At 41.3% G+C, this 27,534-nt stretch overlaps 1 protein-coding gene across 3 annotated transcripts in view; it reads left to right on the forward strand.

The window, feature by feature from the left end:
- The window catches only part of RNLS (renalase, FAD dependent amine oxidase), a 259,308-nt gene that overhangs the window by 225,382 nt on the left and 6,392 nt on the right, over positions 1-27,534 (forward strand). For 2 of the 3 annotated variants that reach the window (XM_078077787.1, XM_078077788.1), the window contains exon 6: positions 7,450-7,625. In XM_078077787.1, coding sequence (XP_077933913.1) covers positions 7,450-7,625 — 176 coding nt within the window. Of the gene's footprint in view, positions 1-7,449; positions 7,626-14,720; positions 14,847-27,534 lie in introns of those variants that run through there. The other variant, XM_078077789.1, reaches the window with a different exon arrangement.

Consider the following 27,534-nt stretch of genomic DNA (forward strand, 5'->3'; position numbering starts at 1 on the left):
AAGTTTATCAGCATGGGGGGGGCGCCTGGGTGGCTCAGTGGGTTAAGCGTCCAACTCTTGATTTCAGCCCAGGTCATGACCTCAGGGTCATGAGATAGAGCCCTGGGTCAGGCTCCGCACCTGCTTGAGATTCTCTCTCTCTCCTTCTCTCTGCCCCTCCCCCTGCTGGTGCTTGCTCTCTCACGCTCTCTATCTAAAAAAATAAAATAAAATAAAGAATTTCTCTGTATCTGATCTATCCTATCTGGCAGAATAAGGCAGTGGGGATGCTTGTCTGTCCTTGAGTGGGGTGGAAAACAAAAAAAAGAAATGAAATATCTCCCCTGAGATGCCAAACCACATATCCACCCTCAGGCAGATTGGATGCCAGAATTCATTCTGCCAGTATATTCCAGAAATCTAGTTAAAGTAGTCATGGGCAGTATTGCCTCCAAGGCATCTGGCAGAAGCGAAAGTAAATCTCCAAAGGAACACTCTTTAAGCTTAGGCCTCGGAGAATTTCTCAGATGAAGTTGCTAGAACTTTAGGCTCACAATAAGGAAAAAAAAGAAATCACAAAACACACAAGGAAAACACCATCATGAGTGTGTGGCAATAGCCATCCTTAACAACATAAAGGGGAATCAGACTCATAAAGACTACAGATTTGGGAATGATCAAACACACAGTATAATACATTGACTATGTTTAGAGAAATAAAAGAGAAGGAAACAATCCAAATGGATCATGCAGATCTGAAAAACAGAACTTTTACAGATGAAGAATAAAATAATTTAAATTTGAAATTCAAGGGACAAATTGAACATCAGAATAAACACAGATGAAGGGAGAACAGTAAATTGAAAGATAAATCAGAAGAAATCACATAGAATCTAGCATGGAAAGATAGAAATGGAAAATATTAAAAAGAGACCAAGACACATGAAGATAGAATCAAGAGCATCTGCTGTGTCTTTAATCTGAGTTCCACGAAGACAGAATAGAAAGAACAGGGAGAACTGTTTCCAAAATTCATGACAAAAATGAGTCTCCAGATTGAGAAAACTCAAGGAAGTCAAAAAAGGGAAGCAAAAAGAAACTCACACCTCAAGATATCCAAGTAAAACTGCAGAACCCCAAAGGCAAAGAGAAAACAATAGAAACATCCAGATATAAAAGGAAAATTCCCCGCAGAGGACCTGCAACCCAATGGGGTTGACTTCTTAACAGCATCAGTAAAAGCTAACCTATATGAAGAGTATCTTTAAAGTGCTGAGAGCAAATATTTTCAATGTAGTATTAAATGCCAAGGAAAACTATCTTTCGCAAATGACAGTGAAATAAAGACATTTTTAGAAAAACAAAAGCCTTCAACAGAACCTCATTAAGGAACTTCAACATGAGATACTTTGGGAAAAGGAAAATAACCTTGGAGACAAGCTGTGAGATCCATGAAGGAAGCTGTGGATAGATAAATACAAACAAACATTGAGTGTATTAAAGCTGAATACGTGAAACCTGGACCAAAAAAAAAAAAAAAAAAAAACATAAAATGTTGGTAAACATAAAACTCATGGTTTAAATAATGAATTAAAGTATTCAAAGGTTCTTATATTATTCTAGAGAAAGATAAACATACTAACTTTTGACTTTAATTTGGATGCTTAAGTCTATGGGTAATCCCTAAAAACAGAAACCAAGCATATAGTGTCCAAACTAGTAAAGAGGAAAAATGAAATAAGGGGTAAAAGTGGTTTAAACAAAAAGAAGGCACTTTTTTTTTTTTAATTTTAAAAAGAAACAAAGAAATGTTGGAAAAGTGGAACAAATAAAAAACAGAAAATAAACTTCAAGGCATTTCTAAATGTATGTAAAGATGTTCACAGCATATTGTTAAAAGGTATCAGGAAATAGAAACTGGTATAAACTTCAGTATAAAGTAAACATTGTCAGGACTTAAAGGAGAAATTGGAAAATTTTACCATATTCAGGACAGATTTTTAATATACCTCTTTCAGTAATCGATCAAGCAGACAATTCATAAGAATTTAGCTGATTAGAACCACACAGTCGATAAGATTGTCCTAATGGACTTATTAAAATTTAATTCAACAACTAAATGTAATTCTACTCAAGCACACAGGTAACACTTATGAAAACTGACTATGTATGAAGCCATTCCAGAGATCTTAGAGTATCATACAGATCCCATTCTTTTGACCAACACAATTGAGTTAGCATTTGTTTTAAAAATGTATTTTATTGGGGCGCCTGGGTGGCTCAGTCTGTTAAGCGTCTGACTTGATTTTAGCTAAGGTCATGATCTCAGGGTCGTGGGATCGAGCATCAGTCTCTGCGCTGGATGTGGATCTTGGCTGAGACTCTCTCTCCTTCTGCCCCTCCCTGCCACACATGCTTTCTCTCTCTCTCTAAATAAATAAAATCTTTAAACAAATGTATTTTATTATAAGTAGCATCGTGTCTTTAAGCATTTTTTAAAAATTTTATTTATTTATTTGTCAGAGAGAGAGAGACAGAGAGCAAGCACAAGCAGGGGGAGAGGCAGAGGGAGAAGCAGGCTCCCCGCTGAGCAGGGAGCCCAATGCAGGGCTCGATCCCAGGACCCTGAGATCATGACCTGAGCCAAAGGCAGACGCTTAACTGACTGAGCCACCCAAGCATCCCCTTTAAGCATGTTTTAACCTGTTAGTGGTTATTTTTATGGCTGATATGACCATGGATCTGAGGCAGCTAATGTCCTTAATTTCAAGACAAATTTCAGTTTCTGTTTGGAGGACAAGGGACAGTTTTGTAAGTATTTCACTCGAGAGCCTTCTTGAGCTCAGTATTCTATCAGCCATAGAAGGAAATTCTGCCCCACCTCTGACACTGGGGCTCCTGCTGTTGTTACCAACTCTTAGCGCCTTGACCCCACTCAAAGCTGTACACTAATGGCTATTATAACAAATAAAATAAAATAAAATAACAAGTGTTGATGAGAATGCAGAGAAATTAGACCCTTTGTACCTTGCTGGTGGGAACAGGGAAATGGTGCAGTCACTGTGGGAAATTGATACGGTGATTCCTCAAACATTTAAACATAGCATTACCATATGGTCCAGCCATTCCACGTCTGGGCATACACCCAAAAGAAGTGAAAGCAGGGCCTCAAATAGATATGGGTGCACCATGTTCATAGCAGTATTATTCACAAGAGCCAGAAGATGGAAGCCTGCATAAATGGATGGACAGATGAATGCATACACAAAACGTGGTCCATCCACACACTGGAGTATTATGCGGTCTTAAAGAGGAAGGGGGTTCAGACACCTGCTACAACATGGATGAGCCTTAAAGACATCATGCTAAATGAAATAAGCCAGTCATAAAAGGACAAATATCATATTATTCCATTTCTACAAGGCACCTAAAGTAGTGAGAATCAGAGAGAGAAATAGAGTGATGGTTGACAGGGGCTGGGGGGGAACGGGGATGGAGGGGGTCAGTATTTCGTGGGTACAGAGTCTATGTGGACAGTTTAAAAAGCTCTGGATACAGATGGCAATGATGGTTACAGGACAATGTGGGTGTACTTAATGCGAGACTACTGTATACTTAAAACAGGTTAAAATGGTAAATTTTAGATTATGTCTGTTTTACTACAATAATTAAAAAAACATGTAAAAACTGCTGTGCCTATATCCAGGAATAGTCTGCCACTGTTCCTGGGGTGTTGATATAATAATCAATCTTAATGTTTTGAGAGAAGCCAACTCTGTTATCCCTTTCCAGAGCTGCTCTTGCTATGGCGTAGAGGCCAAAGGGAGAATATTATCTGGGGATGCGTTACATTTGTGTAGCACTTCATGTTTGAAGAAAGATTTTTATGTCTCCTCACCCATTTAATCCTTGTGACAGCCTTATAAGGGAAGTAGTACTGGTCCCTTTTAAGTGATGTATGAAGGGGAGGCCTGAGAGATGAAGTTGTCCAGGACCACTGGGCTGTTAGGATGCCCAGGTTCAAGTACTTACCTTCCGACTAAAGCCCCTGATCTCCCAGTGTACAGAAATAGTTGTTGACTTACCGTGAACTTACATTTGATATGCCAAAAGCAAAGTGCTGGACTTGTTACACTGAATAAAGAAGAGAAGAAGAAAGATAACATTATTACTACCTTCCCAGTGACCAAAGAATGCTGATTATACTGACTCGACGCTCTGAATCCCGTTAACATATTTGTGGCTCTTTACCGTGCTCTATTTCCAAACCTGAGTCACGTTTAAAGTCTGGTTGGCTGTTTGTATTTTTGGACGTTAGCTTCTAAAAATACCCTTTAATTTGGTGGGGAGGGGCAGAGGGAGCTTTCCCTTAAAACTCATGGTTTCGGGTTGCAGCAATTCAAATTTTAATCTAAATTCTGGAAAAATTTTTTTTAATTCTTTATTGTTATGTTAATCCCCATACATTACATCATTAGTTTTAGATGTAGTGTTCCACGATTCATTGTTTGTGCATAACACCCAGTGCTCCATGCAGAACGTGCCCTCTTTAATACCCATCACCAGGCTAACCCCTCCCCCCACCCCCCTCCCCTCTAGAACCTTCAGTTTATTTCTCAGAGTCCATCGTCTCTCATGGTTCCTCTCCCCCTCCAATTTCCCCCCTTTCATTCTTCCCCTCCTGCTATCTTCTTCTTTTTTTTTTTCTTAACATATATTGCATTATTTGTTTCAGAGGTACAGATCTGTGCTATGGTGAGTGCTGTGGAAAATTTTTGTCTGATTCCAATAAAAACAAGCAGCCAGGTTGTTCTCTCATTGTCATGCAAGAACGGTTTCATTTTGGGTCTTAAATTTCCTTTTTTCACTGTTCTTCTCGGAGTGGATGGCTAACGTAAGTGGGAGAGAGCTGGCGAGGCACCATCACTGCCCTCAGTAATGTTACGACCCCCCCCCCCCCCCCCCGCCAAGCAAATGGCTGGGTCAGTGCAACCTTCAGATTCTCAGCACGTGGCGAGCATTCACTTTCCTTGGAAGCCTGCCATCGATAAGCCAGCTCAGAACCCAACTCTGCTTCAGAAGGTCAACCCAGTAAGCTTTCTCTGTCTTTGGGAAGATTTGGTACCTAACAGAAGGGGGGTGGGGTTGAAACCCCCTTGTTGGGAGCAAGCCTCCCTTAATCTATTACCTGGGAACCGAAAGAACACTCCCTGGGACAAGATGGGCGACAAGATTTTTTTTTTTTTAAGATTTTATTTTGAAGTAATCTCTATACCCCATGTGGGGCTCGAACTTACAGCCCCCGACGTCGAGAGTCACACGCTCTACGGACTGAGCCAACCACCAGGTGCTCCATGGGTGACAAGATTTGAGGGTTTGAACTCTGGGGTCCTCCCCTGTGCAAGGTACCTCTAAAGTCTACCCTGGGGGGTTAAACACTGAATGTTCAGAGGGGGCCCCTCTGTGTCCTCTTTCAAGCTCCTGTGGGGTGGAAACAGAGGACCATCTCCTTACACTGTATTTACTGCACAGATTCCGAAGTCAGCTCTCCCACCTCGTGCATATGAAAATATTTGGAAGCACTCACTTGACTTTGAAATGCTCACAGCATTTTGGGACTCCCCCTTCCCTTGCGTTTTGCTGTAAAATTCACAATCCAGGATTCTCTGGGCAGAGAGCGGTGGGGAAAAAATGAAGTACTTAAAAAAAAAAAAAAATACCTTACACCTGTCATGTGGGCAACACCATAGGACCTTTTCTTTTGTCTATATCCGGTGTATTGCTTCTGTTCTCATAGCTCACATTGATGCAGCCCCTGCTCGATGCCAGAAATTGTGCCAAGCTCTTCACGGGCGTTAGTTTCTATAATCCCCACCGCAGACCTGTGGGATAAGTACTAAGATTCTGATGTTACAGAAAACGAATCAAAACAAAAACCCCAAAATGGAAAGAGGGCAAGTGGGCATATAGCAAGTAAGTGGCTTAACGTTGTGCCACGGGGTTTTTTTAGTGTGTAAAACTGTTCAAACAAACCTGCCCCAAATAGAACATTGTCTTACCCTTGACAGTGCGAAATTAGAATTTCCAGAATCAGGCTTGCCGATCCCTGTCAGGACCTTATATACTTCAATATTCTCTTCTTTCAATAAGGTGGGGGAAAGCACCAACTGTCTTATTATGTCATGCATTTTATTTTTTTTTAAGATTTTATTTATTTATTTATTAGAGAGAGATCATGAGCAGGGGGGAGGGGTAGAGGGAGAAGCCGACTCCCCGCTGAGCAGGGAGCCCAATGAGGGGCTCGATCCCAGGACCCTGGGATCATGACCTGAGCCAAAGGCAGACACTTAACCGACTGAGTCACCCAGGTGCCCCTATTTCATGCGTTTTAGATCTATGATTGTTTCCCCTCAACTTTCCCTTCTACATGATTTGAAATTGTAATAACAGGCAAACTCTTAACACTCCTGCCAACACTGTGTTTTGTAATGCCTCGGTCACTTTGCTTTCAACTTAAAACATCATCCGATTTTCCGTATTCCATGAAAGAGTGAAAGGTACAAAGCCGACGTGCATTATTTGAAATTGTGAAAATATAGCAAAAAAAACAAAAACAAAAAACCTCAATGGCAAACAAAAATGGAAAGTAGTTCCATGTGATGAATGAGGGAGGTTTTACTCTTAATGCCGCTTCAAAGATAAAGAATATGAAGTCAAACCCATTTTTAGAGAGAAGCTTGATTTTTTTTTTTTTTGAACACGGTAAAGATATTTTATTCTGGCATTAATATAATTTCAACAAAATATTTTGAAATTTGTTTAACAGAAAGTAAGTAAGTGTTTACTGAACATCTACTTTGTTCTCAGAATTTAAGGAGAGTATAAGCTATATATAAGAAACAGCTCCTGCCCTGGAGAACTTATAATTTAGTGGGTGGGAGAAGACGAACACACCAATCAATTGGATTTTACCCAAGGCAGAAATTACTGGGTGTTCTTCTTCTCCTTCCTTCTGGTTCTTCGGCAAGATCTAAAGATTTGTTCTCTAAAATACATCGTGACTCTGTCCTCCTCTTCAGAGAAGCTTGATTTTGAATTTCAGAGTTAGCCTAATTTGGTGGTGCAAGATTAGAGTCCGTTTTCCCTCTATTTATTGTCTGGTTATTGTGATTCATTTTTTTTTTTTTAAGATTTTATTTATTTATTTGACAGAGAGAGACACAGCGAGAGAGAGAGCACAAGCAGGGGGAGTGGGAGAGGGAGAAGCAGGCTTCCTGCTGAGCAAGGAGCCCGATGTGGGGCTCGATCCCAGGACCCTGGGATCATGACCTGAGCTGAAGGCAGACACTTAACGACTGAGCCACCCAGGCGCCCCGATTGTGATTCATTCTTAAACCTGGCTTGAAATGTTGACAGATGCTTCACTCTAACCTGCTTCAAGATGTGTCCTTGTGTTCCTCTTAACACTAGAGTCATCCGAAATCGGGCCTTCCCTTGTGGTTCACACCACTGTCCCGTTTGGAGTCACCCACTTGGAGCACAGCACCGAGGATGTGCAGGAGCTAATCTTCCAGCATCTGGAAGGCATCTTGCCAGGCCTGCCTCGACCAGTTGCGACCAAATGCCAGAAATGGAGACATTCTCAGGTAAGCAGAGAATCCGCGGGTGAGGACACAATTTTCTTCATCAGAATTGACTGAGTCAGCAGAACGGACTCCTTTTTCTCATCTCTTCCACTCTGTAGTTCAAGAAACAAACGATGTGATCTCTGGAGCAAATATTTGTTTGCCTCATGTGTAACCGTAAACTTCTACAGGTCTTATTAGCCCGTTATTTCTCGATGAGAGCTGCGTACAATTTTCCCCAAAATCTAGCATCTCGAGACTTACACACCCAAAAGCTGGGGTTTCCTATGCAGGCAAGGCCGGTTATATATCATAATACAGCTGTTTCTCTGGGGTTTTTCTAAATCAGGACTGTGGTTATATAGAAACCACTTTAACCTCCCCAATTTTTTGCAATATGTCAAATTAACCTTGTAAGTGTATTTTGCTACCACAATTTTCATTTTTATTAAGTTCCCACTTTGGTTTTGACTGCCGCCAGCAAAGCTCCTTGGGGGACAAAGGTGAATACCTGTATAATTCAGCTACTTGAGTTGTTTTTCTGGGTTAGATAAACCTGCTGATCGCTCGGCTAGCTCAGACTTCAGGCTCCTTGCACTAAGTAAATGTTGACTTTTCTGAAAATCTCTGCATATTCCAACAGAAGTTTGCGAGTATTTGTAGAAAAAGTCTTTTGATCTGTAAACTCAGTTGTAAAGCCGTTTGGGGACAGTTGCAGCAAAGGGCAGAAGAGAAAAGCAGCAGTGACTATTTTCCCCCAAGATCTCCAAGCCCGTGGATTAACCGATTTATCAGCGCTGCTGGTTACCCAACTTGGGAAACCTTTAGGAAAAAATGGTATTGTGAGAAATTGCAGCAGATTTTGTATATTTTACATGCAGGGCTTTCCAAAAATCAGAGGAAATGGTAAATTACTTTCTAAAATACTGCAGCATGCCTGTGTGTTTACCCGTGTCTTCTCAAGTTCAATTATACAGGGAACTTTGGGGAAAATATTTACTTAAACGTATCATGGTCACTTTAGAAGACTTTACTTTTTCCTTTTAAAAGCATAGAAAAAAATCTCAATAGCTAATGTCTTTATGTGCTACTAACTCAATTTTAGGTTGGTTTGAAAAAGAAGACAGGGAGATCATCTTGTTACTGTAATTTGAAGCTAGATGTATTACACGGCAAGTCCTTTTGCAATTTATAAATATTCCTTTAAAAGGAACAATAGTTTGTGAGTTTCTTCTTGTGACTTCCGCAAAATAATTTAATAAGCTGGAAAGATGGGTTAAAATCAACTTAATTCTTCAAACTTAAAATGTGTTAATAGAAATAGATTTGCCCCAACCACAAAATGACCTATTCAAAGTTTGTGCAATATCACAAAATTTAATAAAAAATATTTGAATACAAAGTACATCCAAACCCTAGCCATGATTTTTATTACAATTTGGATGTTCTCTTTTGAAATTAACCCAGTGCATTTACAGCTCTGTTGTCACAAAATCTACATTGGCTGCAAAGTCTAAAAGGGAGTAAGTTGTTTCATTAAAACTTAGAAGTTTGCATTTTCCAGCATCCATACCCTTCTCATAGTACCTTGAGCAACACCCTACAGAACATAACATCATCATTTATGGCAGAGATCTTGCCTACATCGTGAGATAGATGACGGTGATGATACATAGATGATAGGTAGATAGATAGATAGATGATAAGATGGATGGATGGATAGATGATAGATGGATAGATGGATGGATAGATAGATAGATAGATGATAGATGGATGGATGGATGGATAGATGATAGATAGATGGATAGATGGATGGATAGATAGATATATAGATAGATAGATAATCTCCCATATCACCTCAGAAAAAGGAATAAGGAATGACAGATCCAGAGACATAATAGGATTTAACTAGTTTTTGGTTATTATTCCCAAGAGAACATTTTGCCAGTGCTTTTCAAAGGTCCATTGTAACCTTTGAAATTTGACATAAATAAATGTGTGCACCCCTCTTCCCTTGCCATCCCGGAGCACATGCTCTACCTTCAATAAGCTCATTGATGCACGTGTATGAATATGGTCTACTATGTGCATAGACTGAAGGGAAGGATTGTGTAGGAACAGGAACAGAAAAGAAAGAGGAACCTCCCATTGGTTTTGAATTTCCATTCATTTCTGAGCAGAGGTGCAGTCCCCATACTGGGGAAATCCCACCCATGTCTTCTAGTCTAGGTCCCACCCTATGTTCCTTTTCTTTTCCTCCTCCCCCTCTCCTGTTCCACCCCAAATGTCTCCTATTCTTCACACTCCTCCCTCTTTCTGACAAATGATAGAGCCCTTCAAACCCTCATTTTGTGAAATCCTCGGGAGACCACAGAACTGGCGTCCTGCACCCCAGGCAGCAATGGGTGGTGTGGATTCCCCATCCTAGACCCCTTTGTCTCCATTCATTTGATTTTTTTCCCTTTTTTCTCTTCTTTTGCGATCCCTGCCCTGTCAAGGGTAGAGGAGAAGGGGGTGGGGATCAGGAATCATGAGCACCCATAGTGTGCAAGCCAGGAGCTGGGCCATTCAAATATGTGCTCTCATTTAACATTGAAAGTAGTCTGATGAGGTTGCTAGTTTTAACCCCCTCTAGCGATGAGAAAACCAAAGCCTCAAAGCCATGAAAGAAATTCCTGAAGATCCCTTGGCTCGTAAGGACAAAACCAGTCTTCCCACCTGCCTGTCCTTCCCTGCCTGTCACTGACCCGCTGTGTCATGAGGCTGCTACAACAAGCCACCACCGGCTTAGGAGCGTAAAACAACATAAATTTACTATCTTACAGCTCTGGAGATCAGCAGTCCAGGACGGGTTTCATGGACTAACATCGAAGTGTGGGCAGGCTGTATTTCTTTCTGTAGTCTCTAGGAGAGGAACCATTTTCTTGCCTTTTACAATTGTTAGAAGTTGCCCACATTCCTTGGCTCCGGGCCCTTCCTCCACCTTCAGAGTCAGCAACAGTTAGTCACATCCTCATCGTGTGTCCCTCTGGCTGTTGTGTCTGCCCCTACTCTTCCTTTGAGGACCTTGTGATTACTTTGGGCCTGCCTGGATGTTCCAGGAAAATTTCCCCATCTTGGGCTCAAGTGATCAGCGACGTTTATTCCAGCTGCAACCTTCATTCTCCCTCGGCATGCGACATCACATTCGCAGGTGCTGGGGATTGGGATGTGGGCACCTTTGGACAGGGTTGGGGGGAGTGCGATTTCCGCCTACCACACCCTTTTCTCTCCAGACTTCCTTGGTAGATGCCTTTATGAGGCAGTACCTCCTGCTGTCCTCATCAAAGCTCCAGGGAGAGCAACCCCCTTCCAGGCTCCAGCCCCTCTAAGGAAGTGGCTGCTATGGGAAAGGGGTAAGGGCATATTGGGGGGGGGCATTCTAGTTTCCCCACTACTGCTCTCCCACATCCTGGGCTGCCTCTAAAGTTACAGACCCACAGTGACGGGAAAGGGTGCACGATGTCTGTTCATTACTCATTTAGCTACTCATTGACTCAATAAGCATTTAACAAATGCCCGCGGCATGCCTGGGACCCGGGTCCCCGAACCCCAGGGACTAAGATTTGCTGACGGCCTTCTTCAAAGACACTGGGCTGAATTTTTGGTCTTGAGTAAGATCACGGTGCATTCTTGTGGGCGCTGCTCTGCCGGGAAGAAAGAGGCGGACGAAGGAGGAAGGTGTGTGTCAAAGACTTGGGAGCTGCTCTGTGCCTCCCATTCGGGTTTGCATAAAACACCTGAGGAGGTGGTTTGAACAAACTTAGCAAAGCAATGGCAGGTTTTCAGGGTTCTCAGTCCTCCCTTTGGCACTCTTTGCCCTCCAGAATTTAAATGTTTATCCAGCTCATACAGCTGGATGTCTAAGCTGTGATGCGTTGCATGAAGGCTTCTGAGACCAGCATGATGCATTAATGCCTTCAGTAGGAGAGTAATTGCTGCAAATGCCTTCCCGTGTACCTCGACGGGACAGGTGAGCAGTCCGATGACCCTAATACTCTCACTGCTGTGTACTGTGCTTTTTTCCCTTGTTTCAGGGCTTCTTGCGATGCCTTGCTCCAACTATCGTAAATGTCTGGATTTGCTTGTGAGTTGAACTCTGATTTCCCCCCACCTTTCTTGAGTCCCCGAAAATGCCAGTGGTTCTTTCCCCTGATTTATTTAGCACACTCATGGAGTACTGTCTTTAAAACAAAAACAAACCAACAAAGAAAAAAACCACTGAATGTATTTTCAAATACCAAGGAAATCAGGAGAGGAATTTAAGGGGAGGGAAGGAAGATGTTGGTACCTCTGGCAAAATAAATGGATCCAGACTAACCTCTTAAGCTTTTGCAGTACAATTAGAAATCAGGTATCTTCTGTAGTTACATTTTTTTTTTTAACTTAGTCTTTTGCCCTGAGAGGATGCCTTTTCTCTCCCCAGTGGCAGTCTGTTCATTTTTTTAAGATGAATCATGAACTCTTTAAGAATCTAAATAAAAGCAGGGGTGCCTGGGTGGTGCAGATAGTTAAGCATTGGACTCTTGATTTCTGCTCAGGTCATGATCTCAGGATCGTGAGGTGGAGCCCCAAGTTGGGCTCCACACTCAGCCAGGAGTCTGCTTGAGATTCTCTCTGCCCCTCCCCCCCAGATCTCACACACTCTCTCTCAAATAAATAAATCTTTTAAAAAAAAGAATCTGATAAAGACTCTGAGCATGAAGGTTCTCATCATTTCAAAATATATATGTACACATGGCCACAAAAATTGCATACAATTATGAGGATTTATAAACAACCTAAAGTCCTCCCATGAGTCCCACGTTAAGAGTACCTGCTATAAAGTTTATTCTACTATATCCTGCATAAATCAAGAGCTCTTCTCGGCCCAGTCTTGTGTTGCAGTCAAAGAAACACAATTCCACAACCAAAAGAAATTTAAAATACAGGCATACCTTATTTTATTGCACTTGGCTTTATTGCATGTCATAGATACTGTGTTTTTTTAACAAATTTAGGATTTCTGGCAACCCTGGGTTGAGCAAATCTATGGGCGCCATTTTTTTTCCAACAGAATGAGCTCACTTCATGTCTCTGTGTCACATTCTGATAATTCTCACAATATTTCAAGCTTTTTCCTTATTATTGTATTTATGATGGTGATCTATGCTCAGTGATTATGACTCTCTGAAAGCTCAGATGATGGTGAGCATTTTGTAGCAATAAAATATTTTTAAATTAAGGTATGTATGTTTTTGAAGACATAATGCTATCGTACACTTAAATGACTGCAGTACAGTGTAAACGTAAATTTTACATGCATGGGAAACCAAAAGAATTCATTTGACTCGCTTTATTGCAATACTTGCTTTACTGTGGTGGTCTGGAACCAAACTCATGATATCTCCAAGGTGGGCCTGTAACTCCAATCTTTACAAATACCTTTTATGAAACTTTAAAGAATATCCAACATTTGTCATCCTTGCCAGCACTTTTGGAAGTCTCTCTTCTCATTCTCTGTATCTCCCGCTTCTGGAAGCTCCCCCACACCTTCCCTGTGCACCTTTACCTCTTAATTCCCCACCGAAGTTTCCCTGACCAGCAGCCCTGTGGGCTCATCTCTTCCTGTTTGTCCTCCCTTCAACCTCAAGTTCACATTCTTCACTTTAACTCTAACCTTTTTTTTTTTTCTTAAACAAGTAACTCTTCACCCTTTTTAGTGCAAATTTCCCATTTTGGCTTCCTCATTACCTCAGTTGGCATAGTCCTTGCCAGGAGTAGAAAGAATAAAAGAGAAAAGAAGGAATGTACAACAGCTTATGGCCAGAGTTTTCCTTAGCTGTTTGTGCTTGGTGGGGGGAGAAAGTGCACACACCAAAGAGCCTGAGGCCACCTAGTACTTACATTCTTGCCCCGTGAGATTAATTTTGGATGTGTGATGGTGTCTAGGTCATCCCTGGAAGGTCAAGTAGCAATTCATATTCTCATTTTTTTCTTTTTCTTTCTTACCCATTTCCTGGTGTATCGCCCTCGTTATCTTGTTTTGCTTGGGTTGGAACTAGAAGGCAGTGACTGCTTGCACGAAAATACCAAAATTATAAACCCCAAGGATTGTCCTCTTCAAAATAGTCACCTTGATAAGCTACACCCTTATTTCCACAAGATGGGGCACGTCTTTCAGAGCCTGGCATGCATTCTTTGGCCTATCGTTGGTTGGATCAGGTCTTTAGAATTTGAGCTTGAATTCAATGTTTTAGGAACAAAGCCATTTGGACTTAAATCTTTTTAATAAAATGGATGGTCAATTTTGACACTTTTCTTAAACGTTACAGATTCAAACATACGGCCTCCCAGGATAAGTACTCTGAAAAAAAATAACCATTGTGTTTATCAGTTCAAGTACGTTCCGTGTGTTGCTTGGTAGTTTATATGCACAGTAAAATCATACTCTATTGGTCCTTCTGATTTTTCTCCCATATTTGTGCTTTATAATTTCTAGATTTTTAATGATGTGATTATGATCTTGGACTCTGGCATCAAACAGATTTAGGTTGAAAGCCTGGCTTTTGGTGGGCCTCTGAGCGGGCTAGACTGGCACGCCAAGCCTCAGGGCCCATCTGTGACCAGTAACAACTGAACCTGGCTCATAGGGTTGTGGTTGGAATGAAATGGGGCAACACGGTGGAAAACATTTACCACAGACGCTAGTACAAAGCAAGTTCTCGGGAGATATTACTAAACGCATAGCAAGAGGAGGAAGAGAGGACATGGGGTCATTTCCTAGGAGCCGAGCTTGTGCGTCCCTTTCACTTGCTTTCTTTTCTTAACTACCTCTCTCTCTTTTTTAAAGATTTTATTTACTTATTTGACAGAGAGAGACCCAGCGAGAGAGGAAACACAAGCAGGAGGAGTGGGAGAGGGAGAAGCAGACTCCCCACTGAGCAGGGAGCCCGACATGGGGCTCGATCCCAGGACGCTGACATGACCTGAGCCGAAGGCAGATGCTTCACCGACTGAGCCACCCAGGCACCCCGACTACCTCTCTTCACAGCCACTTGCTGTCCTACTTTTTCATTTTTCACACTCTCTTTTCAGAGTTTCTCTCTTCTCTGTGTTCTCTGCTTCACTTCTGCAAATAGCCCTGGACAAGGCATGTTTCTGAAGGACTGATTCAGTGCCAGGCACTATGACACTTAGTCGTGCCATAGGGACCATTGAATAACATCAGAGCAAGGTGAGACCAAAGAGGTGGACTTCTGTGGATGCAAGGAACTCTTGTCAGTTGTTGTTGTTTTTAAAGCTTATACATTTTTCAGCTTCTTGCTATTTATTCCCAGACTGACTTGCACATTCTTTAGTGTTTGGTAGTTAAACATATTTATGCCATTTACGCCATGAGTCAACATTTCCTGGCATGACATTATGGCCACAAGAGTGCTCTTGCCTATGTGCCATGAGTTTCTGGTAAAGTACAGAGAGCCAAAACAGGCCCTTTGGGATCAGTGGACTCTGGCATGACCCAGTCCATCAACAGCAAGACACATTACAGGTGTCAGCACTAAGCTGACCATTCCATTGCGTAATCTCCCACCTCTGTCACTGGCTCATTACTGATGAGTTGCTTCGGTTTATTATGAGGTAGCTGCATGTATGTGAGATCATTGGCTGAGAAGTTCTGATCATGGAATTAGGGATGTACAGTCACAGTTTAATTGAAGTTTCTATGAGCAGATATTTCCTCTTTTAACAAAATTCCATATTATGCAAACTATTAAATGTTTTAACACATAGGAATTTAATTAAATCATTTTTTCTTAAGTACTCATGAGACTGACCCTGCCATGTATTCAGAATCACACTTTTTCAGAAGAACTAATTATTTTGGGCAGCATTACTTTATAGAAAACTTTTTAAAGCAGTCTGTCATTTCTCCTGGACAAATGCTATATATATTCATCTGCAGTCAGTATTACTACTTAAAGCTTGATGATGGAGGTTATTATATGGGTGTGGACACCCCAAGAGAAGTAGGCCTGATTCCAGCACTATTCCATAAAGGGTAAGTCTACTTGATCTATTTAGGATAGACATCAGCATTATGCTATAAAACTAACAAATAAAAAAGTTCAGTTGCCCAAAGCTATTTATATCCACATTAGAAATTAATAATGTATGTCCATGTTTCCATTTCACACACCTATACTGAGCTCTTACTCTATGCAAGACATTATGCAGGATTCTAAAGACTCAAAGACAGCTCCCCTCCTTCAAGGAGCTTGCTATATAATTAGCAAAGCTGACCAAAAAGCAGATAATCATGAGATAATGTGGTTTGCTATAGGAAAGGTATGTATAATATACTCTGTGAACAAAGGGAGTTTTTTTTTAAGATTTTATTTATTTATTTGATATAGAGTGGGGGGGGGGTAACGAGCACGGGGGAAGGGTAGAGGGAGAAGCAGACTCCCCAGTGAGCAGGGAGCCCAACGTGGGACTCGATCCCAGAACCCTGGGATCATGACCTGAGCTGAAGGCAGATGCTTAACCAACTGAGCCACCCAGGTGCCCGAATACAGAAAGTTTGAGGAGAGTGGTAACACATAGCTTCCTAAGAGAAGACATCACTTGAGCTACAAAATGAAGTCAGACCGGCAGAGGGAATGATGTTCCAACAACAGATGCACTTTCCCAGAGGTGGGAGAGCACAAGGTGCATTCTTTCTTTTCACCTTGGTCTTTGCACCTTGGTCTAAAGTACCTCTTTAAACATGACAGCCCACATCATCATTTTATTACACTGAGTGTGTGAGTGTGTGTGTGTGTGTGTGTGTGTGTGTGTTCATTATATATTCTTTCTATATATTCATTCTCTCTCTGTCTCTCAAAAATGCCATTTATTTTTTATTTATTTTTAAAAAATATTTATATATTTATTTTAGAGAGAAAGCACGCATGTGCCAGTTCGGGGAGAGGTAGAGGGAGAGGAAGAGAATCTCAAGCAGACTCCTGGCTCAGTGCGGGAGCCTGACACAGGGCTCAACCTCACGACCCCGAGATCATGACCTGAGCCAAAATCAAGAGTCGGACCCTCAAAGGACTGAGCCACCCAAGCGCCCCACAAAAAATGGCATTTATTAATCCCCTAGTCTGTGTAGCTCACTGGGCTTTGTACTTAACTCACTTCACCCTCCAAGCACCCTGTGGAGTGTCTGCTTCTTTCCCGTTGCACAGATGAGGAAGTTGGGAAATAGAGGCTCAGTACCTTAAAAGCCAGGGCTTTCAAACACCTCACTCTACTGCCAGTAATTGTTTGAGTTCTGGCTTTCCCCCAATTATGACACATTCTCCCATCATCATTCTTCTGCTGCTGTTAGCTAGAAATAATAGTTAACATCTATGCTCTGATTTTAGAAAGCAATTTTCTACTTCTTTCCATTGGATCCTCACAATTCTGACAGATCAGGAAGTAAATATGACTATCTTTGCTTCAAATGAAGAAACTGGGGTTCACGTTGCATGGTTTCCCTAATGTGACGCATCTAGTAAGTAGCAAAATAGAAATTGGAATGTTTCATTTTAGATACAAAAGTCCACATTTCACACTGTATGCAAAAATTAACTAAACGTGGATCATAGACCATAAAACCTTAAAGTATAAAACTTCTGGATAAAAACAGGAGAAAATCTTTATGATCTTGAGTTTGGCAAACATTTCTTAGATAAGATACAAAAAGCACAAGCCATAAGAAAATAAATTGATAAATCGGGCTTGATCAAAATTAAAAACAATGTCTTTGAAAGACACTGTTAAGAAAATGAAAGGACAAGACAGAGACTTGGAGAAAACATTTGTAAAAACATGTATCTGATAAGAGACTAGTATCCAGATGATATAAAGACCTGTCACAAATCAGTAGTAAGAAAACAAATGGCCCAACTATTTAAAAATGGACAAAAGATTTGGAAGAGCACTTTACTAAAGAAGAGGTTATGAATTTAACCATGGAGGTGTAAGCTTTCTACAATGAAAACTGTAAAACATTGCTGAAAGAAATTAAAGGAGACTTAAATACAGGAAAATATACTGTATGTTCATAGATTGGGAGACCTAATTATTGTTTTTTAAGTAAATTCTGTGCCCAACGTGGGGCTTGAACTCACGACCCTGAGATCAAGAGGCACATGCTCTACCAACTGAGCCAGCCAGCTCCCCTGGGAGACTTAAATAATTTTAAAATGGCAATATTACCCACAGTGATCCATAGATCACTTACTGTAATCACTGTTAAATTCCCAATGGCCTTTGCAGAAATGCTGACCCAAAAATTTATATGGAGTTGCAAGGGACCCCAAATAGCTAAAACAATCTCGAAAAAAGAACAAAGCTAGAGGACTCACACTTTCTGATTTTCAAACTTACTACAAATCTACCCTAATCCAAATAATGTGGTAATGGCATAAGAATAGACATATAGATTAATGGAATAGAACCATGAGTCTGGAAATAAACACACACTTATGGTTAATTGATTTCTGTTAAGTTTCCCAAAAACATTCAATGGGAAACAATAGTCTCTTCAACACATAGCACTGGGACAACCAGATATCCACATACGAAAGAATGAGTTGGACCCTTAACTCACACCCCATGCAAAAACTTACCCAAAATGGATTAAAAACCCAACTATGCAAGCTAAAATCATAAAATCTTAGAAGAAAACATAAGGGTGAATCTTCACAACCTTGTATTTGGCAATGGTTTCTTAAATATAACACCAAAAGCATAGGCAACAAGAGAAAAAATAATTTGGACTTCATCAAAATTAATAACTTGTGTGCATCAAAGGATTAAGAAAGTAAAAAGACAGCCCACAGGATGGGAAAAAATATTTGTGAATCACTTATCTGATAAGGGTCTACAATCCAGAATATATAAAGAACTCTTATAACTCAATGGCAAAAAATCAGACAACCCAATTTTAAAATGGGTCAAGGACTTGAATAGACATTTCTTCAAAGAAGAGATACAAATGGTCAACAAGCACATGAAAAGATGCCCAGTGTCCTTAGTTATTAGGGAAATGCAAATTAAAACCACAATGACATACCATCTCATACCCACTAAGATGAATATAATTTGAAAAAAAAGAAAGAAAAAGGAAAAACAAATCCTGGTAAGGATGTGGAGAAATTAGAATGCTCCTACCTTGCTGGTGGGAATATAAAATGGTTTGGACGTTGTGGAAAACAATTTGGCAGTTCCTCAATAAGTTATACATAGAATTGCAGGATGACCAAAGTATCCCCCTCCTATATACCCAAAAGAATGGAAAACATGTGTTCAAACAAAACTGTGTCCACAAATGTTCATAGGAGCACTGTTCACAGTAACTAAAGGTGGAGATAGGCCAAATGTCCATCATGGACACGAATGGATGAACAAAATATGGTATATCCATAAGATGGATTATCATTCAAGCATAAAAAGCAATGAATTTTACCTCAATTAAAAAATCAATCATTAAGGGGGTACCTGGGTAGTCGGTTAAGCATTTGACTCTTTATTTCGGCTCAGGTCATGATCTCAGGGTCCTGGGGTTGAGCTCCACATTGGGCTCCCCCTCACCTTCTGCCCCACCCCCTGCTCTCTCTCTGTAAAATAAATCAACTGTTAGGTGGGAAATCTGTCTTTAACATAGTTCTAATAAGAGGACCCATGGGAAATTATATAGAAATACACATATTAAATATTTGAAGGACAAAAAAAAGCAATGAGGTATTGATAAATGCTACAATGTGGATAAACCTTGAAAACATTGTGCTAAGTGAAAGAAACCAGACACAAAGACTACATCTTGAATGATTCCACTTATATAAAGTATCTCGAATAGGCAAATCCGTAGCGACAGAAAGCAGATAAGTGCTTGCCAGTGGCTACTACTAATGTCATATGTATTTTAGCGCACACAAAAAAGAAGAGATTGGATGGCAATCCACACAAAAAAATGCTGAACATCACTGGTCGTTAGGGAAATGTAAATTAAAACTAAAATGAGATGCCATAACACACCTACTAGAGTGGCTCAAATCAAAAACTCTGAAGGTACCAAGTGCTGGTGAGGATATGAACGGAATCCTCACCTAGCACTGCGGGAATGCAAAATGGCACCGGCCCCTTTGGAAAACACTTTCATAGTTTCTTACGAAGTTAAATACACACTTACCATCTGACCCAAGGGCCCCACTCTTAGGGATTTACCCAAAAGAAATGAAGACATACATCCATATAAAAACTTATTTGCAAATGTTCATAGCAGCTTTATCAATAATTGCCCCAAACCTGGAAATAACCCAAATATTCATCACCTGGTACATGGGCAAAATGTTATACCTCCATACATGAAAAACTACTCAGTAATAAAATGAAACAAGCTGCTACTATCTGCAATACATGAGTGAATCTCAGAAGCATTACCTAAGTGAAAGAAGCCATACTCAAAGGCTATCTATCGTATCATTCTACCTGAATGTCTTCCTGGAATAGGCAAAATTGTAGGGACAGAAAATTGATCAGTGGTTGGCAAGGGCTATGACTAGGAGAAGGAGATGAACTACAAAGAGGCTCAAGGGAAATTTTGGGGGGTGACAGAAATGTTCTCTGTATTATTGTTGTGGTAGTTAACACGACTGTGTACATTGTTAAAATTTATAAAACGGTACACATAAACAAGGTTGAATTTCACCATATATAATTTATACCTCATTTAAGCCGACTTTTCAAACCACTTGTTTTTTATCCTCCATTATTGTCTCTCTGAGGAGCACAAGCATTGATTCTTTTAATTTCACAGTGTTGGAAGTAGAAAGGAGGGGGTTGTTTCTGGATCTGAAGATCAAAACGGCGGCAATCTTTCGGCCAAAATCTCACAGCGCAAACAAAAAGCCATTGGGTTCATTCAGCACGATTGAGGACCAGAAGAAAATAATAGCTGTGCTTCTGGGTCATCAAGAAAAAGAAGGGAAAAAAAAAAGAAAAAGAAAAAGAAGGGAAATGGAGTGAGAGAAGGGACGCAGAAGGATTGAATTGGCGGGGAACCAAGCTGCTGTTAAATGGGGGAGAAGTCATGATTAGGCCCACTTGAGTAGGAAAGATGATTTTAGCTTCATGTCTAGACTCACAGATCCAAAGCGTTTTTGGCCTTCTGCATCCTAGGATCCCAAGCAATTGGATCCTTGGAGAGACTGTGGCACAACGTTTATATTTAGATGAAAACAAGAGGATCCCAGTCTGTTAGATTACCTTCTGGCCTGTCCCCCCAGCACCCTACGCAGGCTCGCCGACTACACATATTTGTAGAGTTTATGCATGAATATACTAAACCTTGCTGAAGGGCAGGAGAATTTCCTATTAAATTAAAAACTCTAAAGGGGACTGTAACACGACCATTGTTTTGTCTGTTATTACTGCAAGAGTACTAGGGAAAACAGTATCTCATTCTTGATTGTGTGCTTGTGAACAACTCGTCGAAATAGACTGCTCCAGTGTTTTCAGGACTCTGAAAGATAGAATAGATCTAAACAGATTGAATATAGACCTCAGGAATTGAATATACAGTTTCAGCAAAATACGTCCTTCACCGTTCAAGCCCCACTAAAGCTGCTACATGGATCATATAATTGATTTGTGGCGCTTCCTGCTCACATCTACCCCATGGTTTATTAAAGTAGAATAGACAAATACCAATGAAGCGAAAAGCTCCACTGAGAATTGACCAAACCACATCACTTTCTTCACACCTAGGGTATTCCAACCAATAGTAATTTTACAGCGACTGTCCATAGTCCCAGACACAGAGTTCTGCAGCCGGGAGCCCACAGCACAGGCAAACCTTTTCCCTAAGGCACAACAAAGAAACGGGTTTATGAAATCACCATTAAATATAATAGAACACCGGAAAGATGTGTTGAACAGAAGCAAGAGGACATGATGAACATAATGCATAAGAACCAATTAACAATGTTGATAAAGCTCTTTGTGAATACAGAGGACTGTAACATAGGAAACTGTCAAACACCAGTGGCCACAAGAAGTGCAATTTTTTTTAAGGAAATATGCCTAAAAATAGACTAAGTGGAATAATCAGCCCTCCCATTTATCATTATTATCCCAGTTCTCAGTATCACTTATCTTCAATAATATGCAGCGTATGGTTAAGAAATAACCTGTATCATCACTTGTCTTAATCATACGGCAAATATATTCCATATGTGTAGGACCTCGGGCTGTACCACAAACCTCTGAGCACAGAGAGTTGACTGCTCTAAGAGAGAATTTTTAAAAGATAAAGACATAAGTTGGCTAGGTCACCCAGAAGAATTGGTTTCTTTCCTCCCTGACACCTAGAGCTTTCTAGAATGCATTCCCCGTGTCCCAGGAAAGAAAGTTATTTAAAGGAATATTTAGACTTCATGTCTGTGCAGGCTCACTGCCGCTTTGACGTGAACTAGAAACATCGCGGACTGGGTCACTCGGGTCTCCAGTTTTAAAAATAAGGACAAACATCTGTATGTCCTGTCACGCCCCCGCACACACACTCACGTTCACACATACACACTCGTCTAGTTCGATCTTACACACTTTCCCGGGTGTTCTTCACGGTACCATTTTATGAGGTGAGGCGGAATTGTCTGGGTAGGAAACTGTCTTCACTTGCTGTTTTGAAATTCAGGTTGAGTCAGGTACCCCCGGTGCCTTTGCCTGGGATCCACGAAAGGTGAGCCTGAGGCCGCGAATCCTGCTTTCTGGGGGTCAGAGAAAGGAGCATAGGTACCCGAAGAAGAGTGGTCTCCTGGACGGTGCAAGTGAGGAAGAGCTGAGTCAGAATGGGCAGGTGTCGAGGGCGATGACACAGAAGGAAGGAAGTAACACGATAATTCCGAAGGTAAAGGAAATTTCAGAGACTAAAACAACAATAAAGAAAATTATTATCATAGAGAGAAGAAAAAGTTCCTCCACGTTTAAAGACCATTTGAACACAGAGAATTTAAAACTTTCAAAAGTTTGAATTAGTTTTTGGTGGGCCCATGTGCACACATCCTTTGAGCAAACATTTATTCAACACCAGCCACGTACAATGGAGGAGGAGATGCAGGGAATACAAAAATGAAAAAAAAATAACCCTCAACAAAACAAAACAACCCCCGTAGCTCCCTGTTTCTGAGGACTTGCAAAGCTTTTAAATAACAAATATTTCTTACCAGATTGCAATTTGGTGAGTTAAGTGTAGCGGAATCAGCAACCTTTTACGGCATTTTCATTAGTCCCCAAAGGGATTTTTTTTAAAAAATAAAAGAAAGGGATAGAAACACTACATTTTTAATTTAGCCAATAGCACACATTTTTTTTTCCTCAAGAAAAAAATGCTGAGGGGTTAATATTATTTTTCACTGACCCATCAATGAAATCTCATCCTTTCAGACCGCCTGGGCTGGATCCCCATCTATAAAGATGTAAACAGACATTTCCACTAACATGAGCACAAGCCCTGGTCTCTCGTCCTTTTGTTTACATTTCTCCCTGTTTTTGTAAACAGGAATATGATGGATGCTTCAAACCAGTGCCTTGGGAACGTGGTAGGAATGGGGAAATGTATACATAGAATCAACACAGACCACATTTTCTCCCTAGCCTCATGCAGTTTGAAGGTAGGCATTTATTCTGCATTTGATGAAGCCTTTTCCCCAACCCTGATTTTTCTCTACAGCCTTAAGTTTACTACTTGAGTATTTAGCTGCAGGTGAACAGATGAAGGATGTGTTACCCCAGATTCTAGTTCTAGCTAGATGAATATTTGGTTAGAAGAGAGATTGCACAAATTTCTGGGAAATGAGTCGTACACAAGATTTTATTCCATTTTTAAAAATTACTCACCAAGTCCAAACGAAGGTTATGCAGTGTTACCTGAGATTACTGGTGGTTTCTGCAAGCTGACCTCCGCTTCCCAGCACCCCCACCCCCTTTATGGAAAACATTCCTCAGGCTGAACATCTCTGTGCTCTGAGCCACATCAAGCATCTCACTGCGTAGTAGTTGTTCCAAGCATTTTTATTTCATGGACCAGTAAAATCCCTCTAAATGTTTTGGGAACCAGTATAATATTGCTATCTTTGCATTCTGCAATTAAGAATTTAAAAAGTAAAAACACGGCCACAAGAATTTAATGGAAGGAATAACCAAAAAAAAAAAAAAATAGCAAAGATAGAACCTCATGACCAATTTATAAATAGAATACATTTCGCTCTGTGAAAAAGCTCATAATTCTCCTTATTTTTTCTCTTCTTGCCATAGATTGACTTTTGGGAACCACTATCTTTGAGCTTTGCATCGAGGCCATAAAAGAATAAGTTAACCAAGTATTCAATTTCTGCTGTTTATGTACCATGGCATGGGTTCAGGTTTTTACTGTCTGCAGAGTAGAGGGTTCAGGTTTTTACTGTCTGCAGAGTAGAGGAAGTGAAGAAATGTAGGAATCAGCCCCATATCATCTCAGCACTTCTAGCTATTCGTATTGCCGGTGTGGCCCATAGCTCAGAAGGGGACTGTCACTCAGAGCTTGCCCCCGTCAAGTTAGTGTGCAACTAGGAGACAGTAAGCTTTCCCCGGATGCCGGGAACAGTCGGAGGTAAGAGCCACCCTCCGACACTGGAATTGTTAGAAATCAATTTTAAAAATTCAGTGTGATTATCAAAAGCGCAAGGGAAGGCTCAGACATCTCCATTTGTCCAAGACGCAGGCATATGCAAGTCCGATTGACGTGACCCTCAGGAACATAAGGCAATGTAAGAAAGCCATAAAAGTACTCAGTCTTTTATAGCACCTGGGTTGGTTGGTTTGTAATGTGAATTATTTCAAATGCAATTGCAAACTAGAAAATCAGTGTCATGGGGAATAGTATCGGTCTCGGACATGTTTATGTTTTCAAGCGCTCTGGGTAAATTTCCTCACAAGCAAAGAGGAAGCCTTAGCAAATAGGGAGGTCTGAAGAAAAAACCTGAAAACCTCCAGAGGTGCCTTTCTTTAGGACAAACCGTGGTTGTCATGGTGGCCTTAACAACCGTTGGGTTTTCCACCTTGGTAAGCTCTTCAGCAAACCTGTCGGTGCTGGTGACGAAATCACAAAGACATTTCCCCCTCAGTGAAATAGGAATTGATGAAGAAGGCTACATCCTGGATATTTTAAATTTAAATCAAAATGGTGTCTTTTAGGGATGCCTGGGTGGCTCAGTCAGTTGGGTGGCTGCCTTCGGCTCAGGTCATGATCCCAGAGTCCCAGGATCGAGCCCCACATCGGGCTCCCTGCTCAGCGGGGAGTCTGCTTCTCCCTCTCCCTCTGCTGCTCCCCCTGCTTGTGCTCTCTCTCTCGCTGTCTCTCTCAAATAAATAAATAAAATCTTTTAAAAAATGGTCTTTTAGGAGCAACTGCCCCCCAGGGCCTATATCTTGAAGGAGGAAGCCTAAGCCCCAGACTTCAGGCCACAGAGATGTCAGTAGATGCAGAGGCTGGGAGAATGTCCATCATGCTGGTCACTCTACTATGATGTGTATTGTTTGTGTTAGTGCTCGGGTCAGAGTTCTATAGGTTTCAAATTATCTGCTCCAACCTTACTTTTCCCATGAACCCTGATAGTTTTGTAGTATTGTGGCCAGAGCCAAAGTACCTGTCTTATTTTCACACGGCTCTCAAAGCCCCACTGTGACCCATGGAAGGACAAAGGCATGGAGGGACGTTAGGAATTAAGGGCTGGGGGTGGTTATTAGAAGAAATGAGAAGTGGGTGTCTGGCATCATCTAGAGGAAATCACTCCTGATGTGCTCCTAATTCTTGGCTCTGAAACATGTCTGGTTTGGACAAAAGCAATGCATCATACTCTCCTGGCTTCATGAGAAAAGAGGAAAAAAAAAAAAACAGTGAAGAATATTTAATTCGTTTATTTGTAATTACGTGGTTGCTCTTCAGGCTTTGAACCCAGGATGGTTTTATAGGATTCCTCTCAAGTGCCAAGTCCAGTTGATCTGCCTGAAGCCATCAGGTGGGGAGGATGCTTCAGCCACATCTGGGCTCCGTGGGAAAGAATGCCACAATCAATTAGTGGCATCTGTCCGGAGATGCGGCACAGGGGTCACCCCGATCGCAGGGGTGAGGAGATGAATGGGCTGGGAAGACAACCACACGTGGTCCTGGAATCCGTACGTTTACCTTTGGAAAGGAACAGATTGATTCTGTGTCGGTTTCACCTGAGGCTGTTCCTTTGGATGAACTGAGAACGTGGAGGGTTTAAACTAGCAATGCTGAAGACAGTCTCATAGGGACCCGGAGATGCTGTGACCAGAAAAAGCCCTGCTTCAAGGATCCTGCTGCTCATTATCTTTGGACTTGCTATGCATTTACTCATATTAAGTACCCACCATACTTCTCTCCTTCCCCCATTTTTTAAAATTAGTTTCAGGGGTAGAATTTAGTGATTCATCAGTTGCATACAACACCCAGTGCTCATTCTGTCAAGTGCCCTCCTTAATGCCCATCACCCCATCCCCTTACCCCATTTTATATTTGCCATATTTCATTGCTTGTGAGACACCACGGAGTCGGTATACACCAGGACTCAGTCAGGAGGTTGTTTTCACACATGTGAACATGGCTATTTGGGGTGGATTAACAGTGGGACCGCCACTGTAACCCCTTGATATTTTAATTAACAAATTATGTGAGGACCATTTGAGAAAAGAGTATGAGTCCTGGTCGCTGTCTGGAAACCTTTCTTCCCTGCCACAGAGAAAGTGCATGACCAGAACTTGCAAGACAGGTATCAGTGGCTCGGAGAAAATGCCAGAAAGTACAATCCAGTGGAGCACTCATGTAAGAAATGCTCTAGGAGGCACAGAGGACAGACTGTGATGTGGGGAGGAGCACGGATGTGGACAACTCTGAGTTAGAGAGGAGAAGTCATGCTCTATATGTGAAGACATTTTTGGAACGGCTTAACCAGTATTCCTCTTTTATGTCCTTTCTAGTTTTGCAAAAGAACTACTTGTAGATAAGTACAAGAGAACTGTTCGAGTAAATATAAAGCTATGTGTCACGTTGCCACCATTTTTCTTCCTCATTGGCGCATAAAATACTGGTGCTTCTTCCGGTTGACCGTGCCTTAGATTCAGTGAAGTACAGTATAATTTACATGTGTGACAAGTGAGGAAATGCAGGAGCAAGAAGCTAATTGTTGAAATGTTGTCACATTTTCTTATCAGGTTGGTTGCGCATCTAGGATTAGAACCGGTGAGACCTCATCTTGCCGTGCCCACATGGATGTCCCTTAGTGCCACATTTCGGAAAGGTTGGTTTTAAGGAACCAAATCATGGGCTGGACAGCTAACTAGAATGGATCAACCTAAAATATGGCCGTGCTCGAGGCCACACAGCAAGATTGTTGTGTTTGGGTAGATGCCTGACAGTCCGAGGACGAGCTTTCGCCGTCAGCTGAGGTGTGGAAGGAAGAATGCATGTCACCAAGTGTATCGCTGGATTATTTTTTGCTAATTATCACCTTCACGTTGTTGACAATCCCCATTTTGAAGTCGCTGTTAAGCCTTCTGGTCTGCTCCTCTCTCTTGTCATCTTTAATTTCGTTCTCACACCAGAGGGACTCCTTGTGTGTATGTTTACAGCTAATAATCACGACACAAAGAACCCGTTAGGTTAAGCCATGTGAAGATGGACAATATTTAACGTCTGTGACCTGCAGAATCAGCAGCTTTGTGTGGTTCTGCTTCATATATGACATGAGATGTTCACATGAAACAGTTCACATGATGAGAGGACAGCCCTAAATTTGTCACTATTGAGAGCGTCCTA

This window comes from Halichoerus grypus, chromosome 7 (genome assembly GCF_964656455.1).
Source record: "Halichoerus grypus chromosome 7, mHalGry1.hap1.1, whole genome shotgun sequence".
NCBI classification, from domain to species: domain Eukaryota; kingdom Metazoa; phylum Chordata; class Mammalia; order Carnivora; family Phocidae; genus Halichoerus; species Halichoerus grypus.